The following is a 24,160-nucleotide window of genomic DNA, read 5'->3' as shown; positions in this document are numbered from 1 at the left end:
CCATTCACGACAGGTAAGGAAAACAGATACCTGATATTAAACTTTTCTGACAGCCTTTTTTTTGTTTTTGTTTACCTCAGCTTTGTTTCTTTAAATCCATATTGGGAGGGCTCCCTAGAAATTTTGTGAACCTAGATTTTCTGCTGCTCCTGCTCTTCATGTCTGTCTAGCTACAACAACCTTTGGGGTGATAGATGGTATTTGAGTCTGTGGGTGCATAGTTCAATTTGAGACTACATTTCAGCATTCTTGCCTGTATTTATAATACATTTAACATATTTCACTCACTTATAGGAAAACATATTTTTAAAGACATGACAAAATTAAAATTGAGGCAAGCTACCTCAACACTTTTTCACGTTTCACAAGTGTAAGTGATACATGCTATGAAATACCACAATATTCTTCTTTTGTCAAGACACCATGTTGATTCCTTTAAAAAAAAAACAAACCAACTATAGTCTCATAGGAAATTATTGTGTCATAAAACCCTTTGAGCTACAACAAATTGTATATGTGTTGTTTTTTGTTTGTTTTTGGATAAGGAATGATTTATGTGTTTTAAACATAAACTTATTTATATATGACTTTTTAAAGTCACTGTATAAATTTATCAACGCTATTCAATTTGTTGTTTTCTATTTTAAGTATCATTCATGTGGACTTTTTTTTTTTTTTTTCCTGCACAGGACATTATACATTTGTAAGGATCACCTAGCATCAATTAAAAGACAATCCCAAGGGTTCCTAAGTGCATGGGGAATTCTATTCCCATCACATAGAGGTAAATTGTAAATATCCTCTCCTGAAAAAGTCTCTCGATTTAAAAAGGATCATTACACATAAGGGGAACAGCCATTCATGTACAAAAAGGACAACTTAGAAAATGTAGTTAAAAGTTATGCTTTAAAATATTGGGGTCGATGGGAGTATGCAGCTGCTGTCATAATGAAGGAATTTTCTTTCATATGTCCTTGTTCAGCATTTTTGAAATAGGGATCGTTAAAGAACATTTTATTTAGATTCTCTATATGCCTATTGGCAAAGGAGAGAAGTAAAAATTCTCATAGAAAGCATCATCCTTTAAAACAGAAAGTCATAATTTGTCATTCATTCTGAACTATATCTGTTAAGTAAATCCATTTTCACGTACTTATACTAAAAACAAAAAAGCAGAAGTGAAGAAAACTGATTACATGATCCATACGCATATCTAATAAAATAGCAATGTGCACTTTCTGACAAGCTTATTCATAATACATTCTGATAGAAAATTTCATTTGCCATTTTCAGCAGGAAAAACAGGCTTTTTAAGGAAACCTTGTATTTCATGACTGTCACCAAAATAACAATTACAAGTAAAAGAAGGATAAAACATTGGGAGAAAAAAAAAGCAACTTAGGAATTGTTAAGAAAGTTTGCAATCCAGTTTGTGCCCTGTTATTTGACTTGAAAAATTAATCTCAGTAATCCTGTGTGAAGTTCACTGTTTTCAGGACGGTTTATAAGGAACAAAGGCTAACCCGATGTCCCCAGGAGATTAGTTTACAGTGATGCTCTATTCTGCTGAGAATGAGTCCCCAATGGCCACTTTTTACTTCTTCCTGGGCTAAGGGAATTCGTTAATATCTGGAGAATAGACTTAAATAAAACCATTGTCTCAACCAGCAGGTTTATGCAACCATCCTGAAATGTTTTAATTATTGTTTTCTTTTCCTTTTAATTAAGAGCCCAGAGGTCAAGCAAGCCCACTGAGAGCTGATCACAGCCTCTGTAGAAATTTCAAGGAAACCCTAATGATTGGATTTGCTGTTTCCTCTTTTGTTTTGCAGAACAAGAAGAGTGTGTTAATTGCACAGATGAATGCCGAGTGCTTGGTCATTCTGACAGGTGTTGGATGCCACAGTTCCCTGCAGCCAATCAGGCTGAAAATGCAGATTACCGCACAAATCTCTTTGTACCCACAGTGGAAGCTAATGTTGAGACTGAGACTTATGAAACTGTGAATCCCACTGGGAAAAAGACATTTTGTACGTTCGGAAAAGACAAGCGAGAGCACACTATTCTCATTGCCAATGTTAAACCTTATTTAAAAGCCAAACGTGCCCTGAGCCCTCTCCTCCAAGAGGTCCCCTCAGCATCCAGCAGCCCAACCAAGGCATGCATTGAGCCTTGCGCCTCAACAAAAGGCTCTCTGGATGGTTGTGAAGCGAAACCTGGAGCCCCGGCTGAAGCAAGCAGCCAGTACTTGCCCACTGACAGTCAGTATTCGTCGCCCAGTAAGCAGCCAAGAGACCCTCCCTTGATGGCGTCCGATCAGACGGCGAGGGTCTTCGCGGATGTGCATTCCAGAGGCAGCCGGGATTCCAGTGAGATGGGAGCTGTTCTTGAGCAGCTTGACCACACCAGCAGGGATCTGGGCAGAGAGTCGGTGGACGCCGAGGAAGTCGTGAGAGAAATTGATAAGCTTTTGCAGGACTGCCGGGGGAATGACCCTGTGGCTGTAAGAAAGTGAGGGGGAGAAAAAAAGGCATTGGCATTTTCTTGTCTCTTCTGTTGATTTAAAAATTATGCCTCCTGGTGACAACCCGTTTTACAGGGATGAAGAAAGACCAATGCTGCTTTAAGGCTTTTAGTGAACATCTGAAGTGCCCACAAGTATGTTCTTTTCACTGCTGTTTCTTTTCAGAGATAACAATGGTTTTGTTTTGACCAAATTTTTATTAGGACAGAGTTAACGATGCTTAAAGAGGAAAGAAAAAAAAAATGAGAAGAAAAAAGGAGGATGAGGAGGCGAGTTACCTTTTGACAATCTGTTAGGAAGGTATGCAGTGTGAGAACTGAAGTATTTCTGATCACTCTAAGACTGTCCTCCGTGATTTATGCTGACTTAACTGTTTACCTATAAACCCCATACAAAGCAGGGTCAAAATTTATGATCTGTGGTGGTTTTCTAACAGTCATCACAGGCTTCTACTGAAAGTCCCAAAAGACCTTGCAGTAGTCCAAGCTACACCAAACATTAACACATATTTGTGGTAAACATTTCTGTATAAAGTTACCTGCCACACATAGAAACACAAAGAACATTCCATATCATTAGTCAAAAAAAAAAAAAAAATCTTGGTCATTTGTAAGACACCTCATGTCGTATAAAAGTTAAATGTAGAAAGATATAGTCCATTTTGTCCTGCACACACGTAGACTAACTCACTTCATTGAAGGAGAAGAAGAAATTTTAAAGGTTTAAAATGTCTACTTAGCATTTTAGTGTCCAACAAAGATATAAATAATGATGGATATGTTTAAACTTGACATAGAAAAATTTTGAAACACAGTTACCATTGAATGGTAATATTCAGAGAAAATTAACATGATTAATGTTTTTTATTCGTTTGTGGACACTAAAATAGCTCAGGAAAGTGAAACTATCTTAGACATATACAAATCACATGACCATTTAAATGTGCAAATGTAAGAAGATTCAATGTGTTTACATCAAATGACATATTTTTATTGATTTATTGCAGATTCCGTGCATATGAGCCAAATTGTTGAGTGTATAAGAGCTATATTGTGTATTTTATTAAATTAATATATAGTTGTGTTGCAAAAATCTTTGGGCTTATATTGTAAATGGCAAGTGTTGCCTCGGTAGCTGTCGAACTCTATGAGTTTTGTTTTTTCCTGCTTCCTTTTCCCCATGGAGTGTGGGAAGCAGTGCCTCAGAGCAAAGTCTCTTGTTTAATGTATAGTCTACCAAGTACTACAGTACATAATCTGTTCAAAATGTGTTTCAGTGAGCTGATGGAGCTAACTGAAAGGTCAAAAAATACATCCGTCAGTCATGGTTATGTGCAAGTCCTTGTAGAAGCTTTTATTAAAGTCATGCTAAATCACAAGAATTACATTTGTACCAGTACCTGAAACTTCCTCATGTTTTTTTCAACAACACATATAGCTTCTGCCTATGTAGATATCATAACCTGGATTAATTTGCAGAAGTATCTTAAGTGGTTCAAGACGCGTGTTCCCATTATATTTCAAAAACATGAAAAGTGCTTTAATGCATGTGTGGTTCCAGCACTGTTTACTTGCATTGTGTAGTGTTTTTCAAGAGGTCTGGGTCTTAACAAAATTGTTTTTCCTGTTTTTCAATGCTCTTCTGCCTCTTTTTATTGGCGTCCTTTGAGAACAGTACACCTTCTTTTCTTTCATTTGGTGGCACCTTTTCTGTGACATTTAGCAAGTTTCAAACTTACTTCCATATGAGGCTAGGAAACCTCAAATTTCAGGAATTGGAAAAAATAAAATTAACACTTGCAGAAGTATCAGCAGATGGGAAAATGACTTGATTGACATTTTCCTTCAGTATTTAAAATTTCTGGCATTTTACAGCTTCATGACAAACAGTTTCAAGCCCATACCTAGAGAACGTGGTGCTGAGTTAAATAAAGGCTGTTGGTGCACTGGAGCACAAAAATGCATTATTTGCAAACTGGTGGAAAATTCTGTGCCTTCTTTTCTGGCCACCAAGCCAGTGTAGAAACAGCGTAAATGTCATAAAATCCTTATATGAAAAACAAATGCAAAAACAGAAACAAACATTGAACTGAATTAAGTTTTGTAATTTCAAACCTCAAAAAATCCTCCTGAAAATATTTTTTGTCAAATGCCATCAAGATTTTAGACTGTACCTTGCTTGCAGCACTGCTTTGAGAGGGAAGAGTGGACAACTCCCATCAGCCTTATTCTCTTGAGAACTGTATTTGGTTTCTAGTAACAGCCTTTCCAAAGCTCTACTCTTGGTTTTTATTATTCGTAAATGTTTAAATTAGAAAAGAAGGGATCTTGTACATGTGAAACCTAATTGACTATCTATATTTTGGACAATTTATGTATCTGAAATGTGTTGTCTCTGTTATTATATGATGTTATTTTTGCCAGGAGACTACAGGTTGATTTAGCTTGATAGCTGAAATTTGATGGAAAACCGATTTCCATTTAGTCTTACCAAGTGTTGCTTCTCTCTTACTAGACAGATAGCCACTTAGTAAAATCTAAGGCAGTGTGTAAATGAAATGAACTAAGAGAGTAGGGTTTATTTTTTACAACATCCCTAACGCTGAGTAACCAGTTGTTCAATTTATTATATGCATCTGAAGACATTAAAACACCATAAGATTTTAAGAACTGGTTGTGCCAATGTGTGAGGGATTTTCCTTTAGGCTCTCTGTTACCAGTGATTTACTAGTTTTAGCTGTTTAACACATTACCTATATTTAGTAGTGATTATTATTTATTTACAAGATGGTGGTAATTCGGCAGTCAAGACTCTTAAGCTTTTATTGTTGAGTTGAGGGAATCTTGCTTTGATTGATTTGGCTAGCAACTGCCTTTATCATAGACCTCTGGTGCTTGGCTTCCAAGGAAGCCTTATGAGATGCCAAAATCACATCTTGAGGGAGCAGCTTGCTCCAGTGGGTGATGCATGATCAAACAGTAAGATCTGACGTGGTTTCAGCATAATTTGTCTTAAGTGAAAATATTGGTCTTAAATCACACCCCCCAAAAAAACCCCACACACCCAAAATGAGTAATTTGATAATACTTCATCTTTTAAGCCTTTAAATAACTGACTTCAATCACCAAAAAAAAAAAAAAAATCAATTTGTGGGAATTTTAATCAGAAACCCAAAGTTGCAGGAATTGATTACTGATGAACTCTTAAAAAAAAATTAGTAACAAAATAATCTTTTCATCAAATGTTAATGATGAAAAATCTTTTCATCAGTTAAAAGTAATGTGAATCATTGTTAGTTATACCTATACCAAAGGAACATTGAAGAGACATGTCATGCAATTTCAAAGAATGCTTTCATGTTATTTCTTATCCTGACACACTTACCCACATTGCAAGCGATATGCAGATTGGCTCACTACTCCATAAATTAATTGAGTTCCTGGTTGGAAAATTGACTTGTTTTGTTTTCCTAAATTAGCTGAGATCTTGTAAAACATGACTTTCCTTTACAGGATCTAGACACTGCTCAATTAAAAACAACTCGGCACCATAAACAAAATTCTGTAGTCATAGAGCAGTATGCTTTATTAGAACCAGATTAAAAGCTGTTTGTTGCCTAATGGAGTAGAAGTTGCTGAAGTCAACAAGTAGACTGAGGTTTGACATAAGAAATACCACTCATTATTGTCTAATTATATTCTTTTGACAACAGACAGCATTTATCAGAGCATTAATTCAAATGAGAGTTTTGGCTATCAAGATGTGTTGATTTGAAACATAATTGAATGAGACCTGATTAAAGTCTGACTTTCCTGGCCCCAGTGTTTTGCAGGTTGGCTATTCCCATTTATCAGCCCCATCGCTCCGTAAGGTTTTTAGCTGCACCAAGCGATTGGTGAACAAGGACAGCAACAACAACAAAAGCAGCATACATTGTATGGACTTATCTCAACGCTATTGTTTAATGGCTGTGTTTAATGTGACCTATCTGGAAAATGAGGACTCTGAATAAAAAGCTATTACTAATAGTGGCGTTGCCTTCCCTTGCATTCATTAACACAGACGTGATGTGTTGCACACTGCTGCATACTACAGGGACCCTGATTATAATTACGGACAGTCCCCAGGTTACAAATGTCAGTCTTACTTACAACCTGTAGTTGTGAACTAATCCTTGTAAAGTCTGTTATATTAAAAATTTGAGGTACATACAATGGTTCATAATAACAAACAGGGGTTACATTGCAACTTGTATCAAAACATTATTATTATTATTACTGTATTATTATGTTGAAGATGTGTTAGTATGTCTAGAAGTGTTTCATTATGCATACAGAGTTACACTCTATGCTATATACTAAGACAAACATTTGACTAACTGACGTTAGATATGAACCATACCTCTGTTCTGACTTACATACAAATTCGACTTAAAAACAACATTAGGAACAAAACTCATTCATAACCTGGGGATGGCCTGTATTTTGGAAAAGAGACTGTGAACTCACAACTGTTTGCCAGTAAAAATGAATTTAAAAAATTAACAATAATATCACTGTTTTTCAACAGGAATGGGTTAACAATCTTTCAGATAGCGTGCCTAAGTTGGCTAGTCAAATAATTACCATACGTTCATAACCAAATAATACTGGTGGCTTTTAATATTTACAGTCAGTTTGAAGATAATTTGGTACACAATCCCAAAGGACTTCAGAAAAGTCAGTGTAAAAGCCCGCTCATAATCTTACATGACTGGTGAAAGCAGATGTTCATACATAGTATTTTAAAGTAAACATGTATTTAGCATGGCATTTTAAAATAGTAAGCCTCTCTACTCATTCAAAAAGCATCTATTGAATTCCTACTTCGTGTTTGTCCTGAGCTATTATGCCCCAGGAGCAAACAGTAAGCAAGAGATGATGTCTGGGTCAGAATCTGGTGGGAGAAACAAATAGGTAAGTTTTAGTACACATTAAACCCATAAAAACTCATTGTCAAGTTGATTCTGACTCATAGTGACCCTATAGGATGGAGTAGAACTGCCTCATAGGGTGTCTAAGAGGTGCCTGGTGGATTCGAACTGCCGATCTTTTGGTTAGCAGTCAAACACTTAACCAGTATGCCACCAGGGTTTCCGCATTACTCTTTATAAATTGGATTTGTTTTTTTGCATTTTTTCCCAGTTATTTCTGCAATCTCACTGTCAGTGAGTAGCTTCTCCCAAATTCCAAACAACGTAATATTCTGCCTGTTGGGGTTTTGTTTGTTTGTCTCCTTTTCTTCTGACAGCACAGCATAAATCAAGAAGGGTGCGTTGCATTCCCATTTTTAAGAAGGTCTTTTATGGGATGGGCTTACTGGAATAGCCTAAATGGCTTGTTTGTTCATTTGTTGGCTCGCTTATTTGCTGATGTGTTTGTTTTATTCCTTGAGCACCACTTAGGTGATAGGCGTTACATGAGGACCTTAAATTACAAAGAACTATGCCAATTGTATTTTGCCTTCAGATAACTCATAGTTTGTGCCTAGGTGACATACACTAATGTAGGAATTTGCTTTATGTTGCTTTATATTATGACACTATAATTTCACTTTTAAATATACCAACAACCATTTGCCTAACATGCTATTTACTGGTTTCCAATGAGGGTAAACCCCGCTGTTTCTTTGATTTGAGAAGCATCTGATCAATGTTGAGGTAATACTGAGTCTTGAAATGAAGGAGCTAACCTGGCCATTTTTTCTTTAGGAGGGAGTCATGAATGGAACACATATTCCTGACTTACTTCCTGTCAATGAAATATTGAAGTCTTTCAAATTATATGCCCGTGAGATTAAATCGTTTGACAATAACAGAGAACAGTTCTTTGTAGAATGCAAAGTGAATGGATTCTTAAAGGTCACAACTGCATCAGTATGGCACACAGATATAGATCAGCAAATTAATGGACCATCGTCAAATTCTTTATTACATGATTTTGAAGATGGTTGCACACAGTTCACTGAGGAAATACATCATTTTCTGTTTATTTTAGACATTAACAATTCTGGATAACTCATTCTATAGTAGTGATTAAATTCCCAGTATTCTTAAAAGTGTGTGTGTATGGGGGGGGGTGCAGCTTCATTTAATTTTTCCCCTTTCATACAAAAAATTCAGTTTTGTCAGACTATTTTATATAGCAATGTGTATTTTACATGCAAAGATTAATTAAGTGGAGGGATATTTCAGTGAGCTCTTTATAAATTGTTTATCACTCAGGTTGACTTATCATCTATTAGTGCAAACTAGATATTCTATTTTCTGTCTTACAAAGTGAATATCTTACTTGTAGAGGAGCAACTTGTAATTGCCCTCTACTCCCTTTTTCCTATACACAGTATTTATAAAAGTTGAATAAAATACATTTTATTATGACTTGTATTTTAAAATTCTAGCTACCTGAAGTTACATAACTCAGTTAAATTATTTAATAAATTTTTTTTAAAGATTGAATTAAAAAAAATAACCCAATTTGGAACCCTCCTTTGGTTTACCTTATATCGATTATCATTTTATTTGTTTAAAAACTTGGCATTCAGTGTTGCTTACATGAAGATTTTGCTTGCTTCCCTGAGAGTTTATAGCATCAGTCTGGCCAACTGACAGAATAATTCATAAACCTAAATTAATACTTATAATTTCTGTTTGTAGAGAGCTTTCAAAATGACGGAGAACTTAAACTTGCAAGACATTGCAGAGTTAAGGAATCTGAAGCTCAGAGAAAGAACAGTTTATCCATAGCAGACAAGTTGGGAAGCCCAGACTTGAACTGAAAGTCCAAATCCTGTGAGTGAATTCACATTTTGTGAAGTCAGCTATCTTGCCATATTTAATATCTTGCCTCTCTAGTGTCTGAAATTTATCACATGAAAAAGTATGCTACTAATATGTTTTCCCTTTTAAATTGATAGTCCATCACATATTTTAGATGGTATGTTAATGGTTTATGACCTGGTAGTAAATTCTTTGAAAAGTAGAGAACAGAATTCACTGTAGTCCTCAAGAAAATGAGAAAAAAAAATCATAAATATTATGTCTCTCTCAAAATTATCCTTAATTTTCCACTGCCATCTATTAAAAAGTTTCATTGCATTAGTGATATGGTCTCAAAAAAAATACTAGAGGGAATTAAAATTTTTCAGTGAACCCTTCGTTCTCACCCAAAAGCAATCATATAGACTTTATTCCATTCCTCTGGATCATGCATTTTGCATATACTACACTGATAAGATTATTAACTGGCTTCTTGGAAAATACTACATAAATTCTAGTCATACCGAAGAGGCATTTAAAATATTGCATCCATACATATGGATTATATGTGCAAGGCATAAAACTCATTGCTATCTAGTTAGACTGATCCCATACAGTTTCCAAGGCTGTAAATCTCTACAGAAGCCAACTGCCACATCTTTCACCCACAGAGCTGCTGGAGGTTTCAAACCACCAACCTTTTGGTTAGCAGTCAATCACTTTAACCACTGTCCCACCAGGGCTCCTTATAGCAACTGCTAGAGTCAATAATTTCAAAAGCCAGTAGCCCAAAAAACAAAACAAAAAAAAAAAAAGAAAGGGAAAGGGGGAGGAGATTGAAGTAGCAGCAGCAAAAATATGGCTAAGAGATGTGTGACAGTTTGTTATTTACACCTTTCTTCTTGCACATTGGATAAAACATATCAATGATGTCTCCAGTGATCAGATGAAAAGGGAGAAATTACAATTGTTATCAAAGTCATCTTCAGGGTGGTTAATCAAAAGTTAAGTTGGTAGGATTTTGCCCCAATTTAACTTACTAAAACATTGTTTAATATTTCTTTCTACTACTTACAGAGAAGCCACCCTTAATCTCAAGCGGTCCAGAAATAAATTTTAATGTTTCCTTAACACTAATGAGTTATTTTATGGTTTGGAAATCTAAATTCAAATAGATGGGGCGTGCTATTCATTCATTATCTGCTAAATATCTCAGTACCACCTCTTTAGAAGTATTAAATCATATTTTTTATATTTTCTCACCTGCAGTTTAAAAAATATTTACCACTGCAGCTGAAAAACGGTTTTTAATCTAATACTTTACTTTGTGTTGTGATTTGTTAAACTTTTATTCTTTCCCTTTTAAAACCTGACGTCTCTCTATATCTTTGTCATAGTATTAAACATTCTATAATGTTTCATCTACTGTCTCCAATGTGACTACTCTCTTATTTTCCTCTTTTTCTCATATCATAATTTCTTTCAATACCAACTAAATATTATGTAGCCTTTCTCCTTTATTTATTTCTCTATTAAAATAACCCTCATATTTCCACATGCTTAGAGACTTCACAGAGGTATTGATGGCTTACTCACTAATTACATCAGGTGGAAAATTTCCAAATTGCTTTTATTAACGTATAGGAAAATTAGCAATATTTTTTAGATGTAACCTACATGAAGTTTTAAAACTGACAAAATGCATAATAAAATGTAACAAGAGGTACACAAAGCAGTAGATTAGGATAAGGAATCACAGAATCTTTATGCACAAGTGTCTAGCTACGTATGTGAAAGAATGAAATAGTGATACCAAGTTAATTATCTTACTATATATTAATATATATTATCTTAATTTATATTATCCCTATATATTAAGAAGTCCTCATTTTAAAATGTCATCATGTGAAATGTTGGCTTTGATTGAAGATAAGGAAATCCCTTACCTCTGAGATTATTTGTTTATTATGTCTCAATCTACGTTTCTTTCCAAACATCTCTAAAATTCAGTGACTAGTCATACTTCATTTCTTTCATTTTGGACAACTACTGAAATTGCTTCTCTGTTTATAATCCTGAAGAGAAAAGGAAATAAATGAATGAATCAAATGTGGCTTCTCCAGCGCCTTTTCTTCTTGAAAAGGTGATGTCCCAATTCTATTTGACACTAATGTATAGAGCATTGTGGTTTTGGAAAAAATGGGACATGCTGATATTAACAAAATGCAGTATCTGTCCCTATAGAATTTAAAATACAGTGGGAAATGGAGATATTTACACAAATACAGTCTGTGGCTGGTACTATGAGAAAGCAGAAGTTGCAATGAGCAATTTGTGTTGGGGACGGAATCAGTAAGCGTTTCTTGGAGAAGGCAGCGTTTGTACTGAGTAAGGTAAGACAGTATTTTGGCAGCAGAGGTGAACAGGAAATGGATTCTGGAAGAAAAAGCAGCATATGCAAAGACATTTAAATAGGGTATTTTCTGATTAGAAGGTTAGAAAGGGTTGGAAATTAGGGTTAGGTCAAGTTGGGGACTGTACCAAATGTTGGGTGTCGGAGATGTCACACAATTCACTATTCCAAAGAAGGAGAGACCTGAATTGGGCTCACTCACTTGGAGAGCTCTGATAAAGGCTTGCCAAGCTGAATGTGAATTCAGGAAAATAACACTAGGACAGCTTGCTGCTGCCTGGTGATCCATTCTTTATAAGATGCTGCCTAATAGCACCTTGTTCTTGCATCCGGTCCAACTATCCAGAGGCAATGACAACTTTGCTGAATCTTGCAATTCTCAGCTTCAAGCCTTCAGCAGAGTATTTATGTGTATGTTCCCAACTCCGCAGAAATAATTCTTTCTTTGAAATCTGTAATCACATTTGAAGTTTGGGAGAAAAAGGGAGACTGAAGAGAAGGACTAAGATCAATGTTATGGACGACTTTCATCCCTGGAAAACTGACTTTTTAAAACTTCTAGATTCTCCAAGCATCTCCTGGAATCTGTAGTGTGAATTCTATTAGGCAGAATAATTATATTCCTAAGAATTGTGATTGTCTGTATCCAGTGTCTCAGGATCCATTGGACTGATATAGATGTCTTATCTTTGTGCTTCTATAATATTCTATGCATATGTGCACAGGAGCTTTTAATTTTTTATTGCTTAGGCACTAAAATAGGGAATAGGGGTCCCTGGGTGGTGCCGATGGTTAAGCGTTCGGCTACAGGTTGAAAGGTTGGTGGTTCAAACCCACCCAGCGATACCTCAGAAGAGAGGTCTGACTTTCTAAAGATTACAGCTGTGAAAACCCTGTGGAGCATAGTTATATTCTGCAACACACGGGGTCACCATGAGTCGGAATCTACTCCAAAGCAACTGTTTCTTTGTTTATTTAAAATAGGGAAAAAATGACGTTTTTATTATTATTATTTTGTTTTAGGAAAAATGACTTTAGATCATTGGTTCTCAAATGGGGGCAATTGTGGCCCCCAGGGTAATTTGGCAGTGTTGGAGACAATTTTACTTGTCATGACAGACAAGGGAGGTTGCTATTAGTGTCTAGCAAGTAGAGACCAGAGGTGCTACTAAGCATTCTACAGTACACAGGACAGCACTCCCTCCCCCCCCTCAACAATGAATGATCTGGTCAGAAATATCAGTACTGATGAGGTGGAGAAACTCTGCCTTAGAAAGAAAGGATGTAAATTAAAGGATGTAGTTCAGAAGCGTGAACAACGTTAGTCTTTGGATAAAGGACAAAGGATATTAAATTGTTTGACGTGTCTTCTAGAGTTTAGAGAGGAGTCCTGGAAATTCTTCTAAGCTACTTGGCATGAAGGACTTTTCCCCAACTTATTGTGGGTATATTCTGATCCAGACATTTTGTTGTTAGTTGCCATGAGATCAGCTCCAACTCGTGGCAACCTTATGTATAATAGAAGGAAACACTGCCTAGTTTTACACCGTCTTCATGATTGTTGGTATGCCCAAGTCCATTGTTGTGGCTATTGTGTCAATCCAGCTAATTGAAGGTTTTCCCTCATTTTCTCTGACCCTTTACTTTACCAAACAAGATATCCTATTCTAGAGGTTTGTCTTTCCTGAAGACATGTCCAAAGTAAGCAACACAAAGTTTAACCATCCTTGCTTCTAAGGAGCATTCTGTTTTTATCTCTTCGAAGAGTAATATCTAGAGATAGGCTGGGCCAGAATCATTCTGCAGCTGAGAGTATTATGCCAGGCTCTATTCAGTACGAGTAACACATATATTGGGAGAACCTCTATGGAATAAAAGGGAAAGGTACTGCTTGAAATGGCTGTTTTATTTACTCTTCCTGATGCAGTCTAAAGCTGCTTATCTAAGAATGGAAGGTAAAAGAGAATTCCCCAGATGTAAGATAGGGAAAGAGTTTGCTTCTGGGCCTCCCTCAAGAGTCTAATCCTCTGTTGCCTTAGAGGCTCATTGGCATGGCCAATTTATTCCCCAGGCTGACATCACCTTGCTTTTGATAGGGGTGTGTGTGTGTGTGTGTGTGTGTGTGTGTGTATAATCTGTCTCTACCATGACATTGGTGTTTGTGGGGAGCAGATATTAGGAAAATGAAAATAGTGGGGAGGTAGCTGATCAAGGAATGGCAACGTTCAAGCAGGAGCTAGCTGACCACGCATCTCCCTGGATGGTATAAAATGAATATCTCTATCACTTAAGCATCTTCTAACCACAAATACTTCTCAAAAATTATTTCAAAGTATTCATGGGATGCCAAAAAATGTCAGATCAACTTTCTAAATGAGGTGAGGGGAAGGTGAGTGCAAACGCTTGCTTAAAAGTTTTATTGCTCTTGACGCATATTCTGTTTTATCCATTTGTCATGCAGGGTAGGTGGTTCCAATGCATATTTTATGAATTTGAACTTGAAATGACTCTAGTTTAAAAATAATAATGGTAATGTGTAAAAAAGGTGACAGGAACTCCAGTGGCAAAGTTGAAAGTCTACACATTGACAGGCTAATTAATATAAGTCGGAATTTACATACCCAATCCACATTTGAGTTTTTATTTGGTGTAAATTGACTAAATATACACTGTGTGTTAATAATAAAGTTATTATACACTGTAGTGAATACCATTGTTGCTAACTGACCACGAACATTTGGAAAAGCACTCAAGAGTCAGAAGAATGGGCTAGATTAGGAAAATCACAGCCTGCGCCTTGGAGACCCTCATTTTAGTGGAGATTCAGTAACTTAGCACATACACAACCTGTTGGCTGTTATTTATGCTGGAATCTTCCAATATTGAAAAAAAATTGCTAATATACCACTACTGTTGAAGTTAATTTACTTCCTAATGGTCTATTTGCATAGTGAAATTTGCATTTTGTTTCACAGCAAATTTTATGACTCCACCTGCTCTATTTTAGATAGAACACCAAAACTAAGAGAGCACATAGAAACAACTGAAGAAGAAAAAGGACTATAAGAAACATCTCACCCACCAACCCCCATTTGGAGGCACTGAACATGGCATTCACGAAACGGCCCAAAAAACTCCCATGCTTTCCACCCGCACGTATGAGTGCACTGGCTTGCTCTTCCAATCTCCTCTCTCTGTCTTTTTACTGCTGCAGTTCAGTAAAAGCAGTTTCCACAGGTGACGCTAAGCCATGTTAAGTTCATCGTGAGGGTGTATTCATGTTGAGAAGTGTTAAAAGCAAATGAGAAGTTACAGGCAGACATAGAATATCTTTCCAAACTTTAATTTCACCCCTGCCTACCTGACTTTTATTGGCCTCAAACAAACTGGGGTCAAAGCTATAGGTTACAGCCTAATATAACGAGGCATTGCTTTTCGACCTTCTGTGACCAAGAGCATGAAATTTGGGGATTTTTTTCCCCTTTTCATTGAAGCAATTGCATCATTTTATATATATATACATGTATATATTTTCCTTCTTCAAGGTTCAGCTCCTGGGGGTAACAGCTGCCATTTTAAAGGTGACTCACTACAGTCATTTAGAGAGTCCCCTAACAGATGGATAGAGCTTTGTTTCTCAGGGAACACAGACAGGTTAAGATTCTCAACAGCTTTTAATCCTTTCAACAAACTTCTACACATCTGCCAATTACCCTATTCAGTAAAGTTAATAATACAGCAACCTGAGAATAACAAAATGCTGGATTTTTAAAAATTGTACTCCTTAAAATTTTTACATAATGAATAGAAAATGCAGGTAAAAATGTATTTTAAATATTTTTTTCTTTAATCCATAGGCAGAGTCCTTGACTTTTCAATAAGAAATTTCATATTTAAGTTTTTTATTATTCAGAATATTTCTTAGATGTTTCAAAAATAAAAGCATTGGGTACTAAATCAGGAAAACATAAAGAAAATAAGTTAAAATATTAAAAAGAAAATAACTAAGCAAACTCATTTTTCAGTCTTCCGAAACTTTCATCATTGCACAATAAAGGCTCCCAAATGAATGCGTTGGAGGCATTTCCAGTTACAAAATTACAGAGAGGAAGTAGAGAACACAAGTTCAACTCGATAGCAGTGGGTTTGGTTTGGTTTGGTTTCGGTAGCTGAACTACCTCAATTAGAATCATAGCTCCCACACACCATTCTCTAGCTATGTTATTTTTCCCACGTATCAGGAGCATGAAAATAACAGCCAGTGGGACCAATCTAGCTTGCAACTTGTATTATAAATATTTATTGGAACCCAGCAACACCCATTAATTTTCATATTGTCCATGATTGTTTTCAAGCTACAACTGCAGAGCTGAGTAGTTGTGACAAAGCCGGTATGTCCCACAAAGCTGAAAATATTTACTACCTAGACCTTTATTTGCAGAAGAAGATTCCAGACCCTTGCATTATATAACAGCCACGTGCTTCAATTTCTTCATCAGTGAAATGTGAATAATAATAGTAACTAATTCTTAAGGTATGTGTAAAGAATTAATAAGATAATACATGAAAAGGTTAAAACTATTTTGGATACACAGTAAGCTCTCAATGAATTTTATCCATTATTACAAATGGTCTCTTCTCTGTAATATATATCCCTCAACACACAACCACAAAATATAGCTTCAAAATTCAGACAAATTCTTCTAAAATAAAACAAAGGCAATAACGAAAGCAAAGGAGTTAAAGGATTTACTCAGTTTATTGTAATTTCCCAACCATTAAATGTAACTATATTCCTCTCACATTAGTATTCAATAAGTCACTTAAGCACTTACTACAATTTCACCAAAACCCTTGAGGCCTTTACCTTGTTTGCCACTAGCTTGTAGAAGTATGTAGTCCATGGTCAAATGCTTCTCAGTAAAAAACAAGTGGCAGCTGGCACCATACAGCTCTGTTATAATGAAAACATGCAGTGGCTGCCATTACACAGTCCTGCACTAATGAGAACAGTAGGAGACTAGCATTACAATGGTCTAATGAAAACAGGAAATGGCTGGCATTAAATTGGTATAATAAAAACAGGAGGTGGCTAGCTTTACCCTGGTAGAATTAAAAATTAAGAGATGTCAGGCCTTCTCAATCTTATCTCCATTATATATGACCATGGTGCCTACAATTTAGACCAATACACTCAAAGTCAAGCCAGTGTTGGGTTGAAACCAGATTTTTCCGTACTGTGCTTCCAAAGTTTCTTGTGCTTCTATTTGTGTTTCCCTTAGGCCAATGTGAGCATGTTATAAAATAACAATATAATTTACACTAAAATCTTTTCCCCCCTTAATTCCCAAAAAAACAACAGGATTTCCAACTCAGTCAAAGATTGGCTGGAATGAAATCCAACAATTCAACAAGATTTTCTAATTTTCTCCTTGCCTTTCCCTTTCTTCTCTCTTTTAAATATTCAGTGAGGGACTAAATACTCAGAGTTGCATAAACCACACTAAAAAGGAACAGCCACACAAAATAAATGCAGTGGGGAAAAATTTAAGTACAAAATCAATCATTCAACTAATGGACCTTTTTCTCTGAACAAAAGGTCAAAATTTCTTATAGCTTGGTTGGATTTTTTTTATTATTATTAATTATTAGTGTAGATAGAAGACCCTTGTGTATAGCTCTTGGACAATAGATTTACCAGAATACTGTGTTTTATTGTGCCTCTTGGAGCCAGCTGTAATGGATTGACCCTGGTCTTTTTGATCTGGGCTGAGCTGAGCAAGTTGGCATAGATCAAGGCCAGAACATTACGACAACACTTCAGTCCACTATATCAGTGGCTCCAACTCCCATTTTTAAAACTGTATTGGTAACTTTAAAACCTTTGTAAATATGTATGTATTTACAAGTGACTTCCAAGTAAGAACAAGTGCTTCTGTAGAAAGGGTCGTGTTTCTGGGGCTCACATGCTGCCGAAAGCTTTAGCTTCCCAATGCAGAAAACACAGGAAAAATATTCCAGTAAGGTACCTAGCTGATAAAACAGCAGTATGATTCAAATAAAGCACAAATATTGATAATCAAATAAAACTTTTTAATCTATTTTATACACTGACATTTACTTTTCTTTGCCACATATTTTTGATTAATCTTTTCTAAGACTTCTTAATTAGCTGAACAAACAAAAGCAATATCATGAATATATTTCTAGCTAATAGATACTAAAGAGGCAGGTAATCAGAGAGGGAAAAAATAAGTTTCTTACATCTATTCCTATCTTGTCTTTAACATTTAGGTAAGTTTAGTTCTTTCTGCCTGGATATGCCTTTGCAAGAAATCACCAAAATTAATTTTGTTAAAATTTACAATAAGGAATCATGGACCAAAAAAAAAAAGGAACCTAACATTCTGTATTCATCTTTTTTCCAAGAAGCGTAATTTATAGTATAAAAGTAATTGCCATCACATGTTTAAAGCCAGAACTGAATCTATGATGCCCTAGCTGCTAATACATGTGTTACATAAAATCTGTTGCTGGGGTTGCATGGGACTCACAGACATGGCTTAATCGAGACACAAAGTGATGTGTGCCATGCATTTAAAATTAGCATCTGGCCCAGGGCCAATAAACCTGGCATCCCAAGAGCTGATTCTGTCCTCTGCCAAGTTCTGCAGGGACTAGACTCGCTGAATTCTGAATCACAGCCTCTCATTTCCACTTCAACAGAATTTCTTTGAATTGTAGGAGTAGAGAAACTTGCAAGTGAGCGTAAAAATTGAGTGTGAAATATAGAACTATCCAAAGTAGAACATTCTAGATAAAGGCAGATACAGAGCATAGAATGATTCCAATTAATCAGTTGTAATGTGGATTGCTTGCTAGTCAGCTTGCCCTCCATTCAGTTTGTTTATTCCTTATAAAAACAGAGAGCCTACTATAGGCTGCCCGTGCTGCCAAACTCCAAAGAAATACTTGAGAGCTTATGAATTCTGCATGTCATAAATTTACTTGAGAGGTCTCATCACATTGTAAGCAACATTTTTCACTAGCCAACTTTGTAGAAGAAATGGCATTTTGCCTTATTTTCAAACCAACCAGTTCTGTCATGGTTGGCATCTTTATTACATGATTAAATACATCAGTCAATACCACCTGGAGTAATTGAGTATTGTTATGTAACTCAAGTAGTTATTATAACTATAGCTTTTTTTTCAAAGTCAAATCAGCAGGCAGAAAATAATATTGTTTTAGTGGCATTTTGGAAAGATATGTATCAACACTGCAACTATTCCTGATTTCAGATAATGAATTGACCTTTCCCCAGATGATGCTCAAAATCATCTATAATTGCATTTCACTGGAAATACTACATTAAGCATTTGATTACACGTGATTTCAGCTTTGTGTAGCATAAGCAGCCCCTGGAACTGAGCACCTGGAAATTACAAGGGGATACAAATAAATGAGGTGGCAAAATGCTAAAGAACTTGAAGACTTGCTTAAAAGGGGGAAAGGAAAAATGGTTAGGGAAGAGACCATTTAATAGGAGAAAAATAATTAGCTCTTTATTTTGAATTACTTTCAAAAGTAAAAAAAAATTCTCCGAAGAAAAAGCTTAGTAAGTTTTCTGAGAGGGCAATACAATTATTTTAAAATAAGAAGAAAAGATGCTAAGGGTGGGAGAAAAGTTATGAGAAAAATTGCAAGTGTTTAGTTTCCTTTTCTCTCAAAGCTCATTTAAATAGCTTTAAACACCTATATAAAATAATGATACAGGATTAAGTTAAATTTCCACAGGCAAAGTCAGCATTATTAAAAAAAAAAAAAATCAGTATCTAGTCTGTAAAAACCAACTTAATTTCAGACTTTCCCTCAAATCCTAAGACCTAACACCCTATTCATTTGTGCTTCTCAAAGGAAAGTAAAATATTCTTATAATCTTATCCAGATTAGATTAGAAAAAACTGTTTTTTGTTTTTTTTTTTTAAAAACTGCATTTTTAGCACACCTAGACTTGGAGGATTTCTACAAGAAGACATCCTGGTAATATAATTTACACTGGAGAAATGTATATGTGCCTCCCATTAAAAAAAACATGAAAAATTAAATAAAAAATTCCTCAGTTAACCTCAAAAGAAAATGTAATTTAAACATGCTTATTATATAGTATTTAAAAATGCATATTAAGTATGAAAATTAACCTTCTGAAAATATAAAACATAATTTAGATTTAGCAGGTACACAAATTTTGGGAATATTTTTACTCAATAAGATTAGCCCTTGTATTTAGTTCAAGATCATATTATCATGAAACAAATATCTCAATGTGTATGTGCCTGCAAGACCAGTCCAATGAGTTAAAAAAAAAAAAAATTAAAGCCACTGGAAAAAAATTACTATTCCCCAAAACCTTCTCCTTTACTCCTTTAATTCTTTCAATGTTCTTACCTCTGTTATGTGAAAAAGAGCATTCAGCATTATAGTGATTTGGAAGAGGAAGGGGTCACAAAGTAAAATCAGAACTTCAGACACCTTTCCTGAGAGAAACAGACCCTGGGTGTTATTGCACATTTAAATAGCCACCAACAGACTCTACAGAATACTTTAACAACATAAAATTCTTTACTACGAAGCCCACGAAAGATTGGATTCTTTTGCTGTTTTTCCTTATCCCATTTCAGTTTTCTTAGTTTAGGTTTTTCTCAGGAAACTATCCCTATCCAATTTTAATTGCTCATTTCAGAAAGCTCATGCAATAATGGCTGAATTTCACATGCAGTTCACAACTTAATATTAAGCACTTAAGAACTTAATAAATCCACATTTAGGAAATTGATTGAGGGTATAAATGCCACATCCCCCAGAAAGACTAAGCCCATATTTAGAACACCAGCAAAGCAATGATATCAAAATGAAGAAATGTTTTTAAACAATTTTTATTTTTTATTTTCTTAAATGATCAAATTGATTTTGAGGGGAATCAAATAATTATTGGACCTTCTTATAAATCTCTTCTAGCAACATTTTAATTTTGGATTATCTATGAAGGGGAATAAGATAGTATTGTCAGAGTTAGGGCCACTCATTTTGTTTAAAGGTGGTTGAGGTCTTAAGACTATGGAGGACCATGTTGAGACATGTAACCTGAATTAATTTTGTCCCTAGGTAAGTATAAGTTGATTCTCCCAAACATCTCCATCTAAAGAGCTGCAACAAGAAGTAACTACCAAGCTGTTGGAAAGGATAAGTGGAAGTTTGTATAATGTAAGGGGGGAATGGAGAAATGGTTGGAAAAAACTGGAATTTTAGAAAATAAAAGCATTATATGCAAAACCTGAACACTTCAAAGATCATGCCTTGCTTAGAAAATTATGTTTCTTGGACGTTTTCTACTAAAATAACTGACCGCTGTCAAAAAACATCAGCTCATTGAATGAATTCTGGTCAAGTGCCTTACAGAAGACAATTTCCCAAACTTTAAGGCTTCCCTACTTCCTTATAGAAAATAAATCTAAAAGCCTTCAAGTATAAACAAATTATGTTAGTTAATTTCTACAAGAATAAATACAAAACTAAATATGAATCCATCTCATACATTGATTGTTCTTAACTGAAAGAACAAAACAAAACAAAAAAAACTCACATATTACATACAGGCAGGAATACAAATCCAATAAAACTCAAATTAACCACAATTAATTTAAGATGATGAATGATTGTATTTTGCTGAAACGAAATTGCCACTTGAAACATGAATATGAATATGGCACACTGCTCTTTTTCGGGACTGACTGCAGGTGGTTTCAGGTTTGACATCCCTGAACTACTGGTGTATCTTACAATGTCTCAAATCTCCTACCGCTTATCTCTTTTTGACCTATTATAAAACATTCATTAGTACAGGTACCCTAATGTCTTTTAAATGAATGCATCATTTACATATTAATTCTGTTTTTATCCTTTTCTACTATAATATACTGTTATTTAGACCTGAATTACAATAGCTACACTTTTTTATTATTTTGAAAATGGAAACCCACACTTTAAAAGTTTTGGCAGAAAATGTTGTGATATCAAAGGATATGTCTGCAGATCCTAGAAAACACATGAGCCCCTATACAAAAAAATTTTTATTGAGGAAATTACCATCGTAGTCATTTTGTTATCCTGAGATATTTGTGTCCAAATTGTTTCTATTCGCTTTATGCAGTTCCTCATAATTTTTTTCCTCCAAAAATAAACATTACATTTTGAGATGCAATAGAATGTATCATAGAAACATAGTGAAATACATGATTCACCTGGAGTAATTGCATTTGATTTCATAAATGTAAGTGCAATGTATGAGCTTAGCCACAATTCAGTTAAAAACGTGAGTTAGAGCCATCCAGAGAAACCTCCCTGGCCCCACGTGAAAACAAGTTTATGTGGAGGGAAAATCTTAAAAAAAAAAAAGAAAGGCCAACGAGATAAGGCACTGTTCAAACAAATCTTTAAATTTCTCCATATTGGCAAAGTTCCTAAGAAGAAAGCAAGAAGTGGCATTGAAGTGCCTCATTCTCACCTTGATGAGCCCTTAAAATGTAATTTACTGTTGCTCTCAATTACTATATAGTCCACAAGTGTTGACTATTTTTGGCTTGCAGAAGCCTCACAGTCAAATGATGATGAATGAATATAATGATCTGTTCTGTTTTAACAAAAATCTAGCATTAGAGCTAAATAAGATATTTAGACTAATCTGTATGACTCTCACTTGAAGTTTTAATAAACTGCCAAAATGATGTGCTAACTAGAGTGAAAGACTTATTCCAAGAAGACAGATTTTTTTTTTCCAAGAAATAAGTGATTTCCTTCAAAAGTAAGTGATAATTTGGCATATGTTCCAAATGTGTTATTTGTATTAATTATCTAGATTCTAGAAGGTCCTACTTTATATTATTAAGAAACTTGTAACTAGCAGTGGATTTAAATACCCTGAAGGATGGCAAGTGTTCTCCCATATACACTTTGATCCAAAGTACTTTTTCTAAAGCTCTGTAATATGTTACATATATATATATGTTGTTGCATACTGTCAAGTCCATTAGGACTCATGGCGACCCCATGTGACAGAGTAGAACTGTCCCATAGGGTTTTTTAGGTTGTAATCTTTTCAGGAGCAGATTACCAGGTCTTTCTACCATGGAGCAGCTGGGTGGTTTCGAATAACCAACATTTTGTTTAGCAACCGAGCACTTAACCATTTCACCAGCAGGGCTCCTATATGTATGGTCTTCCCTGCCAATGTTTTTCCGTTAGTTATTTCTCTGTTTTGTTACTTTTGGCTACCATGTAGATATTAAACATAAATATACATATGCATACATACATAGTATGTGCATATATATACATATATATATATGTATATATATACTCTTTAAGGTCTACATGATGGCCAAAAGCAAAACAACAAAACAGAGAAATAACCAACGGAAAAACATTGGCAGAGAAAATGATACATATGGATGTGGGTGGCAGTGTTTGAACAACAGATCTGGTCGTCCCTAAGGGAACATTTCAGAAAAAAAATATTTATACCAAACTAGTGCATTGTGTTACATTGAGTGAAGGTTTCTACCAAATATTTGTATGCTAGCAATATTATAACCTTTGCCATTTTTGGCATGGTGCCGTTGGATCTTATCTGTGATCTAGAATTTATGATATTTTGAATTTTGTTCCTGTTTATAGAATTAGTTACAAAATATTGAGTTTGCTTTATTCATGTACAGTTTGCAACATGAATGTCTATATACATTTATTTCAATAGGTCCATCACACGGACTAGAAGCAAACAAGCAGGACAAATATATTTTAGATTCATTATCTGTTAAGTCCTAAAAACCTCATTTGTTTTCCTTTAGTCTCATTTAACAGTTTCTTAGTACTCTATTTCAAATATAAGTGATATAATTACTGATCATTTATTAAGAACATAGTCTTTAAAATCAGAGGGATATATGTGCAAATCTACCTCAAACTCTTGCAAGCTGAATGAACTTGAGCACTTTATTTAAATTATCAGTATTAACTTCTTTCCATCTGTATAATAGGGATAGTTATGCTTACTTCATTATGTTACTGTGACAATTAAGTGTGAAAATGTTTATGAGATAATGTGTATGCAATCACACAACACATGGCTCATATTAATTGCTTTTTAAATGGCAGTGTTGATTATTAAGATCTCCTTTTATTATTCAAGTTATATCAGATCAAACATTTATTGATCTTTAAGGAAATATGTTAGATCCTGTGTAAAATAAAAGGATGACTAATATAAGAGGATGATAGAGATATAATAAGTTAATATAGACATACTAAGGAAGGTGATAGGAAGAAAGGCCTGGTGATCTGCTTCTGAAAAATCAGCCAATGAGAATCC

The 24,160-nt window shown here is 35.0% G+C and overlaps 1 protein-coding gene across 1 annotated transcript in view; it reads left to right on the top strand.

Moving 5' to 3' along the window:
- PCDH17 (protocadherin 17) overlaps window positions 1-2,752 on the top strand; it is a 106,715-nt gene extending 103,963 nt beyond the window's left edge. Inside the window, exon 4 of the mRNA XM_004386843.1 lies at window positions 1,833-2,752. Within this exon, the coding sequence (XP_004386900.1) occupies window positions 1,833-2,515 (683 nt within the window). The 3' untranslated portion in view covers window positions 2,516-2,752. The remainder of the gene's footprint in view (window positions 1-1,832) is intronic.
- Window positions 2,753-24,160: the final 21,408 nt, after the last annotated feature.

The sequence above is a fragment of the Trichechus manatus genome, unplaced genomic scaffold (assembly GCF_000243295.1).
Source record: "Trichechus manatus latirostris isolate Lorelei unplaced genomic scaffold, TriManLat1.0 scaffold00173, whole genome shotgun sequence".
In the NCBI taxonomy this organism is placed as follows: Eukaryota; Metazoa; Chordata; class Mammalia; order Sirenia; family Trichechidae; genus Trichechus; species Trichechus manatus.
This window is presented reverse-complemented; position numbering and strand designations above follow the sequence as displayed.